At 33.8% G+C, this 14251-nt stretch overlaps 1 protein-coding gene across 1 annotated transcript; it reads left to right on the top strand.

Moving 5' to 3' along the window:
* The first annotated feature begins 1668 nt into the window (after positions 1-1668).
* Positions 1669-14131, top strand: LOC138327369 (cubilin-like). The gene is made up of 14 exons (XM_069273416.1): positions 1669-1976; positions 2298-2388; positions 3713-3837; positions 5058-5225; positions 5469-5553; positions 5785-5909; positions 7857-8024; positions 9771-9900; positions 10309-10430; positions 10856-11005; positions 11645-11753; positions 12092-12216; positions 12511-12663; positions 13448-14131. Exons 1-14 carry the CDS (start codon positions 1907-1909, stop codon positions 13765-13767), a joined length of 1941 nt encoding a protein of 646 aa, XP_069129517.1. The 5' UTR covers positions 1669-1906; the 3' UTR covers positions 13768-14131.
* Positions 14132-14251: the final 120 nt, after the last annotated feature.

Genomic DNA, 14251 nt, shown 5'->3' with positions numbered 1-14251 from the left:
TTCTATCACAACACAATACATTTCGTATACAGATAATTGATCATGCAGTGTACATAACCATTGATATATGTCAGTTTTTAACTATTTGTATACAAATACACACATATGTGGACATATGCAGTAGAAATATGGATTTTAGTAGTTAAAGCTTGGGTTGAGCTATATGCAGTGCATTTGAAGTAAGTAACTGTCCCAATTTTTGTTTCTTTATAACCAGATTGAGAGTTGGTTTTCTTTATGGTTTTCTTCGATGATAAAACCGATTTTACTCATGTCCCCCATATTTACACTTAGAAATATCATGTGATATATCTACAACGATTAAAATAAAATACAAAATATTCAAATCTTTACACTTTGTATCGCTACTTTGACAGTGAAATAGAAATATGACTTATTGTATACTTGTAATGACATGTAATGACAAATGCATGTGTAAGGGTAGATAAGCCTTGTTGATTTTATTAGCAGCTTTTACAGGGTACTATAATTGAATTTCTTTATCATAATTCATATTGGTCATTTTATCTAAACGATGAAACAGTTTATCTCTAAGACAGAAATGAATGTTTCTCACGTTATATTATAACCTATGGTAATATATACATTGATAGTAGTTTATATTATCATTTTGATCGTAATGGTCACAACACCGTCGCTTAGGAACACAACACAACAGAGAGGTTTACATATGCCGATACACACATACATAAGTTATTAAAGGGATTGAGATAACACATGTAGTTCTAGTTAACCATGTGTGAATAAAGTACCCAATGAAGGAAAGAATTACCCTGTGTGATATCAATAAACAGGATTTATGCTAAAAGTATTACTTTTGATTATCTTTAATACACATAAAGTGTGTGTTTGTCCAAGACTACAAGGATTTTGGACATTTGTCGATTTATAACAGTTGGGATAGGCTGATTAAGACGAAATAGTGAACACATAAACTTCAATAAACACAAATTAATATCACTAGACACGTAAACTTCAATAAACACTATCTAATATCATTAAAATGTAAACTTCAATAAACACAATCTAATATCATTAAACACGTAAACTTCAATAAACACAATCTAATATCACTAAACACGTAAACTTCAATAAACACAATCTAATATCACTAAACACGTAAACTTCAATAAACACAATCTAATATTACTAAACACGTAAACTTCAATAAACACAATCTAATATTACTAAACACGTAAACTGGTTAAAATAGCACAAGAAACATATTGAAATAGAATCAGTACAAAACTTCAATATTTAAGCTAAACATCAGATAAAACGTTATATTATAATCTATGTAAATAAAAAAATCGAATATTTTGCTACCATAAGCACAATTGTCCTTTATAATAAAAATGAACACAACCAGTAACAAGACCTAAGATGACCATGCAGGGATATTTCAATCGATCATTACACAGAATGTTTCTGTGTAATGATCGATTGAAATATCCCTGTCGGAGGATTGTCTGATGATAATCGTCAATAATTCAAGTTTTTACGCCAGACTGACATATAATAAAGTACACAGAATGTTTTTGGAGCGCATATGTCTAGATAAAGGTCCGAGTGAAGCGCATATGTCTAGATAAAGGTCCGAGTGAATAAAATAATACATGGAGTGCCTTTGTTTCTTCGTATAGTCATACCTGACTGGGGGGGGGGACGGGTAAATACCACCTAACGGCAGTGACACGATAGACCCATTGTGAAGAGTGTAAACCAGACAGATATAATTGTTTCAAATGTAATAGAATGTAAACAATTGAACAAAGATATGAAAGGGAAATCGGATATGGCAATTTTGTAACTATCTACAACACTAGCGTAGCCATTTGGTGCCTGTTGAAGAGCAGTGTTTGGGGCTACTAGTTCGTGAAACAAAATGATCAGACAGAACAGGGTGTTGACGGGACTAGTATTCCTCCTCACAGCTATCATAGCGGCTGTTACAGGTATGATGATATGTTAAATAGGTCAAACTGATATTTATCTCATCAGCTACCGTTCATATGTACGTATAATGCAATGCAGAAAGGTTTACATCTATCAAAAATATATGTAATATGTGTCAATGTTATTTCGATATGTATAGCTAAATTAAAATTACTTGAACACTCACAATTATACATAAATGCTTGAAAATTTCAATATGAACATTTCAATATCCAGGCAAACATTAATATCAACACTTAGTCTCATACTGCATGCAAAAAAAATCTAAAGATACAGTGGAATCATACCAATTAATATATTACATCTGTTTTCGTAAGCAGCACAAATATGTCAATCCTCGCCCTTAACATTGGAGGCAACAGAAGAATTACAGACACTTACATCGCCGAACTATCCTTTAGCATACCCACCGTAAGTATACAAATCCAATATATTACAGTCAATTTAAACACTAAACCCCCAATTATATACAGTCAGTTTCAATGTCTATTACAGAATAAACTCCCACCTGTTTGGATGCAAACATCTTTTAAAATAAACATTAAATAATTTAATCTTAAAGGTAGGTTTCGCCCAACCAAATAAATATTTTTTGTAAAATCCGATAAACGGAAGAAAACATGAAAAAACATATTAAAAATACCTCAATTTAATTTCTTTATGGGTTTGAGATTGAATAAATGTGTCTTGAATACAAACTTGAAGGAAATCCTTGATTTATTACGGTGTCCGTCAGACAAAATAGTATGCAAATGAAGCTGCGATAGATTGTGTTGTCGAAGTTTCGCGCATGCGTATTGTAACGCACTAAAGGTAAACAAAATGGCTAAACGGAAGTGTGTGAGATTAAAAATATATATATCTGAATCGGCAACAAAATGGAGGAAATTATAATGGAATCGGTAGCACCCTAGTATATATATAGGGAATTAAATTCAGAGATGGCATGTATACGTAGCAATAGATGATACAGAAGCCACATCTCAAGCGGAACTTGCCCGGATCTGTTGGGACTCGTATAACGCCATTGCACGTGGTGAGTTAAATTTCAACACATATGCCAGCGCACATAACTACATGTATATATGTTTGGTGTACTAAACTAGCGACCGTATGTAAGTAACATGAAGTGTTTTAGATTATATGATATGTATAAACAGTCCATCGCACTCGATTTTTTTTTTTTTTTTTTTGTCGTGGCAAACTGTCACTGCCATCTGACTTTTTGTTGCACGCTACCGTTTGCTGGTGCGGCCTCGTTTTGGAAAAAAAAATACGTCATGTTCTATGTAAAGCTTGCTTCGCTCTAAATCTAGATAAGTATTTTCCTGGTCAAGCTAGGCAACTGACCACCCGTATTGTTCGCTGTATGCATTGAAAATGATCTGAGGATTATATCTATGTACAGGATAAATTTCAATTTCGTAGTCTTTATATTTCATTGGGCGAAACCTACCTTTAATATACTGTTTTTATATAGCGAGTTATTTCCCTTTCATTTATAGTAATAACCTATCCTTCTCAATACCTAATATATCTAAGTTAACCATCCCGGAAAACACAGTTTTCTTTGAAATTTTAAATGGATTATTTGACTGGTTTTATTAAACTATTAAACCATCATTGAAATTTCAGAACTTGAACTTATTATTTTCAATATCATCATTATAAGAATTTTTCCCGTACATTGCATTTTACTCAAATCCATTCTGTCAACCACAATTTTATTTTACAGATCTCAATTCTGTAAATGGGTGATTGATTCCGGGGATGCCGACTATTTGATCCTGATTGATATAACTTCATACATCATCGAATCGTCCAGTGGCTGTACATATGACGGGCTTTTTGTCTACGATGGTAAGCTATACCTGTGCTACATGAGATACGCCATAGTCTATAACAGTGTTAGTTTCTGCTCCTGCTTACCGCTCAGCAGACAGGGAGTAGGACGACTGGTTTGCTCGTTGTCAGTATAATATGACCGGGTGATATGTTTCTGAATTGTGTCTTCGGTGGCATACTACAGCGGGATAGCACTATGAAAAGGAAGAGTTCCTTTGTTACAAGCAGACACAACATGAATATAGTGCTGTCTCCCAAAACACGCACCGCGCACTACACATACGCAATATATTCCATACATGGAAGGCCGTCCTTAAATGACTCTGGCTGCAAACAATCGAACAAATGTATGTCAATAACAATGTTAACGTCAGATAATCTATATCAATAACCTAATACGAAATAATAACACCAAACAATCGCATGCTATTCCGTATAGTACTGCCCGGTCACTAGGAATGGCTTGTGTGGGAGTGATATTGAGGGATCCAAATTCAAATTAAATTCAAATCAATATCAACTGATTTAAATCAAGGAACTGTATATATTGAACTGATATGAATCCATTATAAATTTAAACTTATACTTATCTGGCTATACAGTATAGTTAACTATAAACAAAAACATAGGTATACATGCACATATATATATATATATATATATATATATACTTAACATGCTGTTTTATACCTGTTTATTATCGGAGTGTTATCATAGTATGTCTTACAAGTGTATCCTAAATATACCTTTAATTTCAATATTGTTTGCAAAATTACATATATTCGTAATTATATGATTTTGAGATGTGCATGTATGTATCGACAGGGAGAGGGCTTATATAGGCATAGCCTGCTGCCCAATCCCTATATTTTGAAATGAAAAAAATGTTATTCTGTTTGTAAGTCTGTATTAGAAATGAAGGTTCATTTCGCTGATTTGCCGGGTACCGTAGTAATACATATTTATAGTTAACAACTGAATAGTAATTAGGATTACAGCAGTAGAAATAAAACGATACGCATTATGCCAATTGATATTGTATTTGTTTGGTTTTTTACTTGATTAGGAAGTAATGATAAACAGAGTGTCAACGATAAGATAATATTTTTATCGAATTATTTCAGTGTACACCAAATTATGGTAAAATGTAAATCTGAAAGGTCTTTACTTGGTAACAAAAAGTGAGGGAAAATTGCTTGCAGTGAAACATGATTATTTCAATATGTATTTTACAGGACAAGAAACCCGACTGTTGATTGCTGCCTGTGGCACAGCTTCTCACACATCAATTAACTTGTACAAGTCTTCGGGCCGCTCTACCACAATACAGTTCCGATCAGATGCAACTATACAACTCCAGGGCTTCACACTCCGATACTTCCGCTACCCGAATTCCATCAGTGGTATGTATGTTTCTAAACAAATCAATATAAACCACAACAAATGTTGACATGTATCCTATGTATTTATTATATAAGATATTATTAAAACGATAGAATCTTGCTATAAAAGATACTGTAACTTAAAATAGATACATATTATACATGTAATCTGGTAATTTTGAGTAGCTTTATGACAACACACGAGTGTTAATGAACCACAGACAACTACACAATGTTCACGTTTTTCTTTTAATTTCCTCTAAGCCGTGTGTCAGACAGTAATGGCATTGAATGCGACTATCGCTGTACAATATATTTATTCTCCTGGATTTCCGGAGCTAACCGACTTGTAAGTATGCAATTTGATAATCAATTGTTTCCTTATAATTCGGGGCTTTCTGTTGACGAAGACATCGCCAGCCAGCTAGGCAATACCCACTGACTGTACTTAGATAAATAATATGACACCAAATCTTACATTAGATAATCGTTTTCTTTTTTCCTCCTTTCGGAAAGCAATCTTGTATCTATAATTCTCAATATCAATAAAACATATTACCATTGATATATCTCATTTAAGGTCTGAGGAGTGTACCTGGCTGATCACAGCATTATCACCAGATGACAGCGTAATGTTGGAAGTTCTTTACTCCGATATGATACCCGTGGAGACGTGCGAGAAGGATACACTATTGATATATGACGGTGAGTGAATTGTATTTATCATGAAAAATAATTATCGTAGCTTTAAAAATGCCGTTTCCATACACCATCATCAAAACGTCCAATATATACTTATACAAATAGTTTCGTGTATCAATTTGAGTAAAAAAAAGTATCATGCGGTTACTTTTTTGTACCCTATACTGCTATTTAAAAATTACCATGTTGTTGTTGAGGTAGCTCCATTCTTCTAACAAGTCTTATTTTCCTAGCGTTTTTTTTAAATATGTAAAGAAAAATGTGTGTTCTCAATTTACTTTTTGAGTTATTTGAGCTTTACATATACCATCCGTGCAAATTTGCTGGCGAAAATAGAAAAAAAAATCATGAAGTAATATTAGTGTGAATGTAGTCTCAATCCTGTTACTTTTTCTCCTAAATTTATAAAGATAGAACAATATACAAAACTATTTAATTTTTAGCCCACCATCATCAGATGGTGGGCTATTTAAATCGTTTTTCGTCCGTGGTCCGTCGTCCGTCAGTCCTTCCGTCTTCCATCTTTCCGTCCGTTATCATTTCTTGTTACCGCTATTTCAGAAAGGGCTGAAGGGATCTTTCTCAAATTTCATATGTTGGTTCCCCTAGGGCCTTAGTTGTGCATATTGCATTTTGGGACCAATCGGTGAATAAGATGGTCGCCAGGCATCCATCTTGGATTCTTATAGTTAGAGTTTGTTACACTATTTCTCAGAAAGTACTGAAGGGATCTGTCTAAAATCTCAAAGGTAGTTCCACTAAGACCCTAGTTGTGCATATTGCATTTAGGGACTGATCGGTGAACAAGATTGCCAATAAAACGCCATCTTGGAGTTTGACAATTTAAGTTTGTTACCGTTATTTTTCAGAAAGTACTAAAGGGATCTGTCTCAAATTTCATATGTAATAATATGTAGTAAAAGTTTGAAAAGCAGAGAAAAGATCCGTCTTTCAATTGTCAGACATAGATCATTCTTTAGTGGGCGCCAAGATCCCTCTGGGATCTCCTGTTACAAATGCTAACTAATTTTCGTTATTTCCCAGGGACGTTTCTATACGTAATTATCATGTTTTACCATATTTTCGCCCCTAAAAAATAAATGAATTGGCAAAAAAGAAATGAAAACTCATGTCAATTTCACAATATTTATATATGATATGCACATGGTAATATATTTTTCAAATATATAAAAACATGGGGTCCTCGATCTCTTAACGATTTTGTTAGTTTGAAGTTTGTAACTCACAATCCTTACCCCATTTCATCAAGTGCTAAGATGGATTAAATCTGACTATTTTTCGAAAATCATGACGCAAAAAACATTCCACATCAGTTTATATATTTTGTGTGATATTATATCAGGTTTATGTTTATTGTATAATTTGTGTTTAAGGAAATCCGTATGCGATTTTTTTTAGAATTCCGGATTTTCGGTCCGGACGTGTCCCCTCTTATCATTTATTGCGACGAACGATACTTCCGGTGTTTGAAAATCCATTCCCATTTACGACAGGGACCATAAAAACCTGAGAGATATCATCTAATTTTCACTTCATTGGTTCTATTTGATTTATTTAATGATTTTCAACATTCAATATTATTTGTAGAAAATATTCACATTGTAAAATAATATCCAAGTGGAATATCCCAGCGTATCGGAACCAATTCAAAACAACTTCCGAAGTTTCCGGTTTAGCGTCATATGAATTGGCGCAGTTATCTTAAGTATGGACATACCTTAATACCAGACAATTGCGTGACTTATAGTGACTAACATTAAATATGGTGACTAACATTAAATATAGTGACTAACATTAAATATAGTGACTAACATTAAAAACATTCCATACTGAACAAATCGTCATCAATTTCCACATATGTACCTTATTCGTTTTATTTAACATGTGTTTTAAATATCTATTCAATAATCGCTTTACTATTCCATCCAGGTACAAATGATACAGCTCCTGAATTGACACAGGTGTGTTCAAACAAAGTGAACTTTGTGAGCGTAACGGTCATATCGTCAGCAGAGAACATGTTTCTAAAATTCACTAAACAACACAGTCTAACGGCCAGGACAGGTTTCGTCCTATCTTACAGCTCCACATACAGGGGTAGGTTTTCATTACAACTCCACATACAGGGGTAGGTTTTCATTTCAGCTCCACATACAGAAGTAGGTTTTCATAACAGTTCCATATATAGGAGTAGGTTTTCATTACAGCTCCACATACAGTGGTAGTTTTTCATTGCAGCTCCACATACAGGGGTAGGTTTTCATTACAGCTCCACATACAGGGGTAGTTTTTCATTACAGCTCCACATACAGGGGTAGATTTTCATAACAGTTCCACATACAGGGATAGGTTTTCATTACAGCTCATCATACAGGGGTAGGTTTTCATTACAGCTCCACATACAGGGGTAGGTTTTCATTACAGCTCCACATACAGGGGCAGGTTTTCATTACAGCTCCATATATAGGAGTAGGTTTTCATTACAGCTCCACATACAGTGGTAGTTTTTCATTACAGCTCCACATACAGGGGTAGGTTTTCATTACAGCTCCACATACAGGGGTAGGTTTTTTTTATTTATCACGAGGGCTATTGAAATAACCTTTCAATCGAGGTTCATACATAACGTCTTATCATTCATTGCTTTAAAACTGTTTTAAATTATATCTTCATGTAAGGGGGTATGACTCATGTTTTATTTTCAGACACTTGAATTATGCCAGATGTATCACAAAGAATTTTGTGATAAATTTGAAAGTGCTTTGAACTTTGCGTTAATAGTTGCTAAATTTTAACATCAATTATCAGTTAATACTATTGTGTGTAATTTGACATTCCTAAGGTTATATTCTTGATCATATTTACGTTTGTGACATTTGAGATAAAATCCTTATGAGTGATAACTGTGTATATCCTCTGGCAATTTACTTTGATACCTGTTCTTAAAGATTTTAAGTTCCATTCTATTACGTTACCGGATTAATGTCACGGCCATCCTAATTGCCTAAAGGGCACTGACCACGGCTGATTAATCTGCCAATGAGCGATATCTGTCAATCATAATTCTGTAATTTTATTGTATGTACATTATTTAAGCATGAAATATTTTATTTGTAAAGCAGTTAGGTCTCCGACTTTGTACGGAACACATCGGGTACATTCTGGACATTCCAGAATAGCCCTCCGTCAAGTCAAACGTATCGTTATTAAATTCTAAAGTTAAAATTCAACATTCTCTTACGTCATCTTTACTTCTTGACAAAACGTGCGGAAGTTTCCGTATGTTAGATGCTTTAAACTTTTCAAGCATTTGAATTACAGTTATTTCATTGAATAAAATTTGGCTGAATATTTTTTCCATAGGAAGAAATATTTTTATTACTTTTACAAATAGCAACATTAGAAACCCAATCACCTTATAATGTAAACATTGTTATTTATTTAAGACATTGACATCTAGCTTATGTTATAACAGGTGAACAAGCATTGAATTTATGAAATAAAGATAGATAAATTTATCGTGATAAACATTCTTGTTAATGACATATCTTATGGTGCTAGAATGCTATATCTTGGCAAATCAATGAAATGTCAATTATTCTATTATTTTGTTTCTGTAACAATTGAGCTTACATGTATATAAAAAATCAGTGCATCCATGCAACCCCTAGCTGCAACTAAATTTAAGAAAACATAGTAACTATCCGATTAATTTGCATATAGCTAATACTTTTACAGAAGAACTATGCAGCTACCTTATACAGAAATACAGAAACTTAGTGCAGTTTAATAATTTTAACAATTCCTGTTATAAATATAATGTTTTTATTCTACTATTGACAGGACGCACCGTTCTCCCGACTACAACTGTCCCAGCGGTCCCGGCTCTGTCCGTGTGTAGTACTGACAGAGTCACAGCCGCATTCACCCGTCAACACATCACCTCCCCTAACTATCCGGATCGCTATGACAAGTAAGTAATACTTGTGATCTTATCCTATTGTTTCCCTTTTCGTGTATTAAAACCTCTTATTTTGATGGTAACAGCCTTCAACAAAACGGCATATAGGGATTCACACACAAACTATCTATTTAATTATATAGACATCAATCACACCAGCATTAACGTTTGCTCATTGCCCGGTCCATGAGTAGACACAGAAATAATCAACAATGACTTAAATATTAGCCTTGTTTCAGACACGCTTACATATTTCCTATAAAAATCCATTTAAGTTACTTGCATAATACCAATACGAAATATTTTCTCTGTTATACATGTATTGATTAGTTTCCATAAAATCTATAATGATTCATTTCTTTAAAATCATACACAAATTAATTATTTAGATAAGTTTCTCGTACATGTATTTACCTGAAGGTTCCTCAGGTGTTACCTGGTGATCCAGGCAGACTCACCACACCATATCTACCTAAATCTCCTGGACTTCGCTGTACAGTCTAGTCTAGGCTGCAGAAACGACGGGTTAGCCATTTATGATGGTAATATACAGTTTGCAATTTGAAACATAGATGACACTCCTGTTGGCAATGCTATTTTATCAACTGTTTCACGAACGAATTCTTTTGTTTTCCTCAAAATATGCACGATAACATTTCTTATTTAGAGCTATGGATAAAGTTGTTGTTCCTTACGAAATATAAGAAACAATCTTTTTTATTAATATATGATGTTGTTTTATCATTTATTTCTTTAACCATATTAAGACAAGTTTAACCTCATAAAATAAAACAAAGTAATACATAATATTCAAAGAATGATAAAATAAAAATGTGTCAAAAGAAATGTATCAAAATATTTTTTTAAATTCTTAAACTGATAACTTAACTATGTTATCAATGGTATAAAGATATAAGTATACAATGACCTGGATATTGATAAGATGGTCATTTACATTACCACACAGGTCCGTCTGCCAGTGCTGCGCGGCTTGGACTGTTCTGTGGCGAGGATCAGAAGGCAAGCCTCAGAAGCACGGGCTCCAGTCTAACTTTGTTTTTCTACAGTTCCAGTTCAAACAGGGGATTCAAATTAGAGTACTCATCCGCACCCAACGGTAAAAATCTACTTATAAAAATTCTAAAACTAAATTTAAAAGGACAATTCGATAAGACTGACGCATTTTAAAAAGCAAAATAACCGATATTGTTTTACTTTTCTGGTGATAGATAAGACAAAACAAAAAATGACAAATTCACGACATTGTTAACTATTTAATTGATACCATTGAAATCCCAAATCGACCAATTATAAGACTAAGCAGGTACAATATGTACGCTATATCCATACCCAGGCCCATGTAAGATAAACAAATAACAGCGGAGAAGTTAATGATATTGTTTATAAGACACGATAGTGTACTCGATTCCTATAAATTCAAACAAAAATGTCTTAACTCCACTCGCACGGGCCAGTTTACGGCATACAATACGTCACACCACTATGTATTGTGAAATGGCGGACTGTGAGTAAGATTGAACATTACACTGTATATATATGCTAATTAATGCACTAAATTGTCCCTTTAAGATTAAGTTATTGATGTATTGAAAAATGTTCATTCACGATAAGCTATATGATAGTATAATGCATAAAAATAGACGTGATTAAGATAAAAAAAAACTTTTGTTGCATCCATCTTATGCTAGCTGCTCTAATAGTTGATTAAATAATACTAATATGTGGTCGTTTGCAGACTTTCCCGAATGCATTGACCCCAGCGTTAACATAACCTTCCTCAAAGCGACTTCGACAATACAGTACTTCACTTCCCCTAACTATCCTCATGATCAACTATACAACAGGTAAGTTGGTCATTATCATTACTTTGGGGTTTATCAAATTCTTACTTGTAATTCAAATAGTGAGGAACCTCGATAATTGACTTTACTGCAATTAAATATTACAAATGTATTACAACCAGTACATATTGTTGATGGAATGCTTCCAAAATACATTTATAGGCTATTAAAGTAACTATTTTGCAAACATGCCATTGGCGAAATGGATACAATGTTTTCAAGTTTTTGGACATCGCTGATTTCATGCGATACCTTGAACTTAAAGTCAGTAAAGTAAATTTATGTTAGATAGATGGCAGATTGGAACAGATTGTAAATACATTTTACTTTTGAATTCATAGAAACCAGAACATGTACTGGATAATATACTCCGTGTCAAGAAGAAATTTAATTGAGCTCAACGTTACAGACTCTGAAATCGGAACTAGTAATGACTGCGTGCTGCATAGAGTCACGGTCTACAAAGGTTTGTATCAGGAGCATTTATAATTCATCATATTGACAAAACTACCGCGGTAACAATGACGTTTATATTTTGTTCATATTGGTCATATTATAAGGAATCCATGATGGATAGTGATTAGCTGTACATGACGTAATAGTGCATTGTATACATACACAAGACGTGACTAATACAAAGACCAAAGTTTAGGGATACTTATAAAATATTACCATTTAGGTAAGTACAAAGCAGTAACATAGTTATCTTGTGTGGAAAATGATTTAATTTGGTAACTTTTGCTATTTTACCTGTTTCCAGGTCCATGTGCGTCCTACGAACAGCTGGGGACTTTCTGTGGGACTCAGGAACCTAGATATAAGTACCGCGATTACATTCTGGTTATATTTAAATCCAATGGTAGCGATGTGGTTAAAGGATTCAACATGTCATACCAAATCGATCTACCCGATGGTAAGAAAGCGTGTATAATGTATGTAATGTTTCAGTTTTAGGTCTTTCAATCTCATTAGCTTACCCCGTTATTTCAAAATAGTGCAGCAAGAGTAGAATTCAAAATATTGGTACATATCCAAACGACGGAATGAAATAGTAAAATAAGCTATAATTTCCACTAGTTACGTCCATATGTGAAGAGAAATACCACCAATAATATAATATGTTTTACATGATTTACAATGAACGTTGTTTCCATATTATTGCTAGTGCGTCAGCATTAGAAAATCGCTTGAAGAAATAAGTTAATACATTCTCTAGACATTCACTTTTCTGTTTACATATATCCTGTATATATTTATAGATAGGTCCTGATGATCTATTTAGGAAAGACAGTTATATGCATTCCAGCGAGTTCCTCTCTTACCATATTGACTGCATGTCCAACCGAGAAGGTCTTGTTTTTATTTTGAGTAAATGCCATAAAGTTCTGTTGCATCTATCATAAGGATATTAGATTGGTAACTTTATGTTGGGATCCGCAGCGGTCGATTGGTTCAGATGTCTCGGTATATTAACACAAACCCTCCACCTCTAGGTCTTAAGTTCGAATCCGATGTGGGGCAGTTGCCAGCTGTATTGACCACTTGTCTGTGGTTTGTATCCTGGTAGTCTGTTCTTCATTCACCACATTAGCTATGCATTTTCTTAAAACAAAATGACCATTGTCGTATTGTTCTAAAAGGAGTATTTAAAGATTGTTGTATACTTAGTTGTATTGATTACTATTTTGACATTTCAGCTCCTGAAACAGGCGCAGCCGCAGGCATTGATGAGGTTACGTCAATGCTAGGCGTTGTGATAGGTCTCATATCAGCGTTGGTATCAGTTGTGGCAGCAATAATCGCAGTATGTGTGGCATATTATAAATGCCAATATTGGAAGTCAAAAAAGGAAAAAAAACAGGCAAAAATCAATACACGTGAAAAGAGACAAGATCTGGATATCATGTACGTTGGCTATCATACTTCAAAGGAGATTACACCGAAACGAAAAAAGGAAATACAAGCACTGCCAAAGGAACACAAGTCAAAACCAAAGCGAAAAAATAAAAATATTTAAAAAAAACATATTCAAAGTCATATTAATTACGCTATTTGAATTGAGACATTGAAATTGCAAACCGTGTATCTATATGAAATAAATCATTCCAAAGAATTAAAGTTAAGAGACAACAGCGTTTAAATTGGATAAACATCTCAGTTAAAAGAATCCTTAATGATGAGGCATGGATATTGAGTAATAATTTGTAAAAATAGTGTCTCAATAAAACAAATACGCCTCAAAGTGTATTTTTAAACTTTAATCATAAAAAAGATGTAACTTGTTGAAATTACATGTACTGTCAAACGTTGTGAGAATTTGCTTTAAATCCAATACATCATTTCTTCTGCGTTTCACACTTTCCTCCAATCGACATACACTTTTTAGCGATATAATGAAAAGCATCATCTGGAGCAGGGGTACCCCTATATAAAGCGCGTGGATCGACACACGTGCGCTCTGTCATGTACATAATATACACCTAGCAGGATAACGCAGGATA

The sequence above is a fragment of the Argopecten irradians genome, chromosome 7 (assembly GCF_041381155.1).
Source record: "Argopecten irradians isolate NY chromosome 7, Ai_NY, whole genome shotgun sequence".
Classification (NCBI taxonomy): Eukaryota; Metazoa; Mollusca; class Bivalvia; order Pectinida; family Pectinidae; genus Argopecten; species Argopecten irradians.
This window is presented reverse-complemented; position numbering and strand designations above follow the sequence as displayed.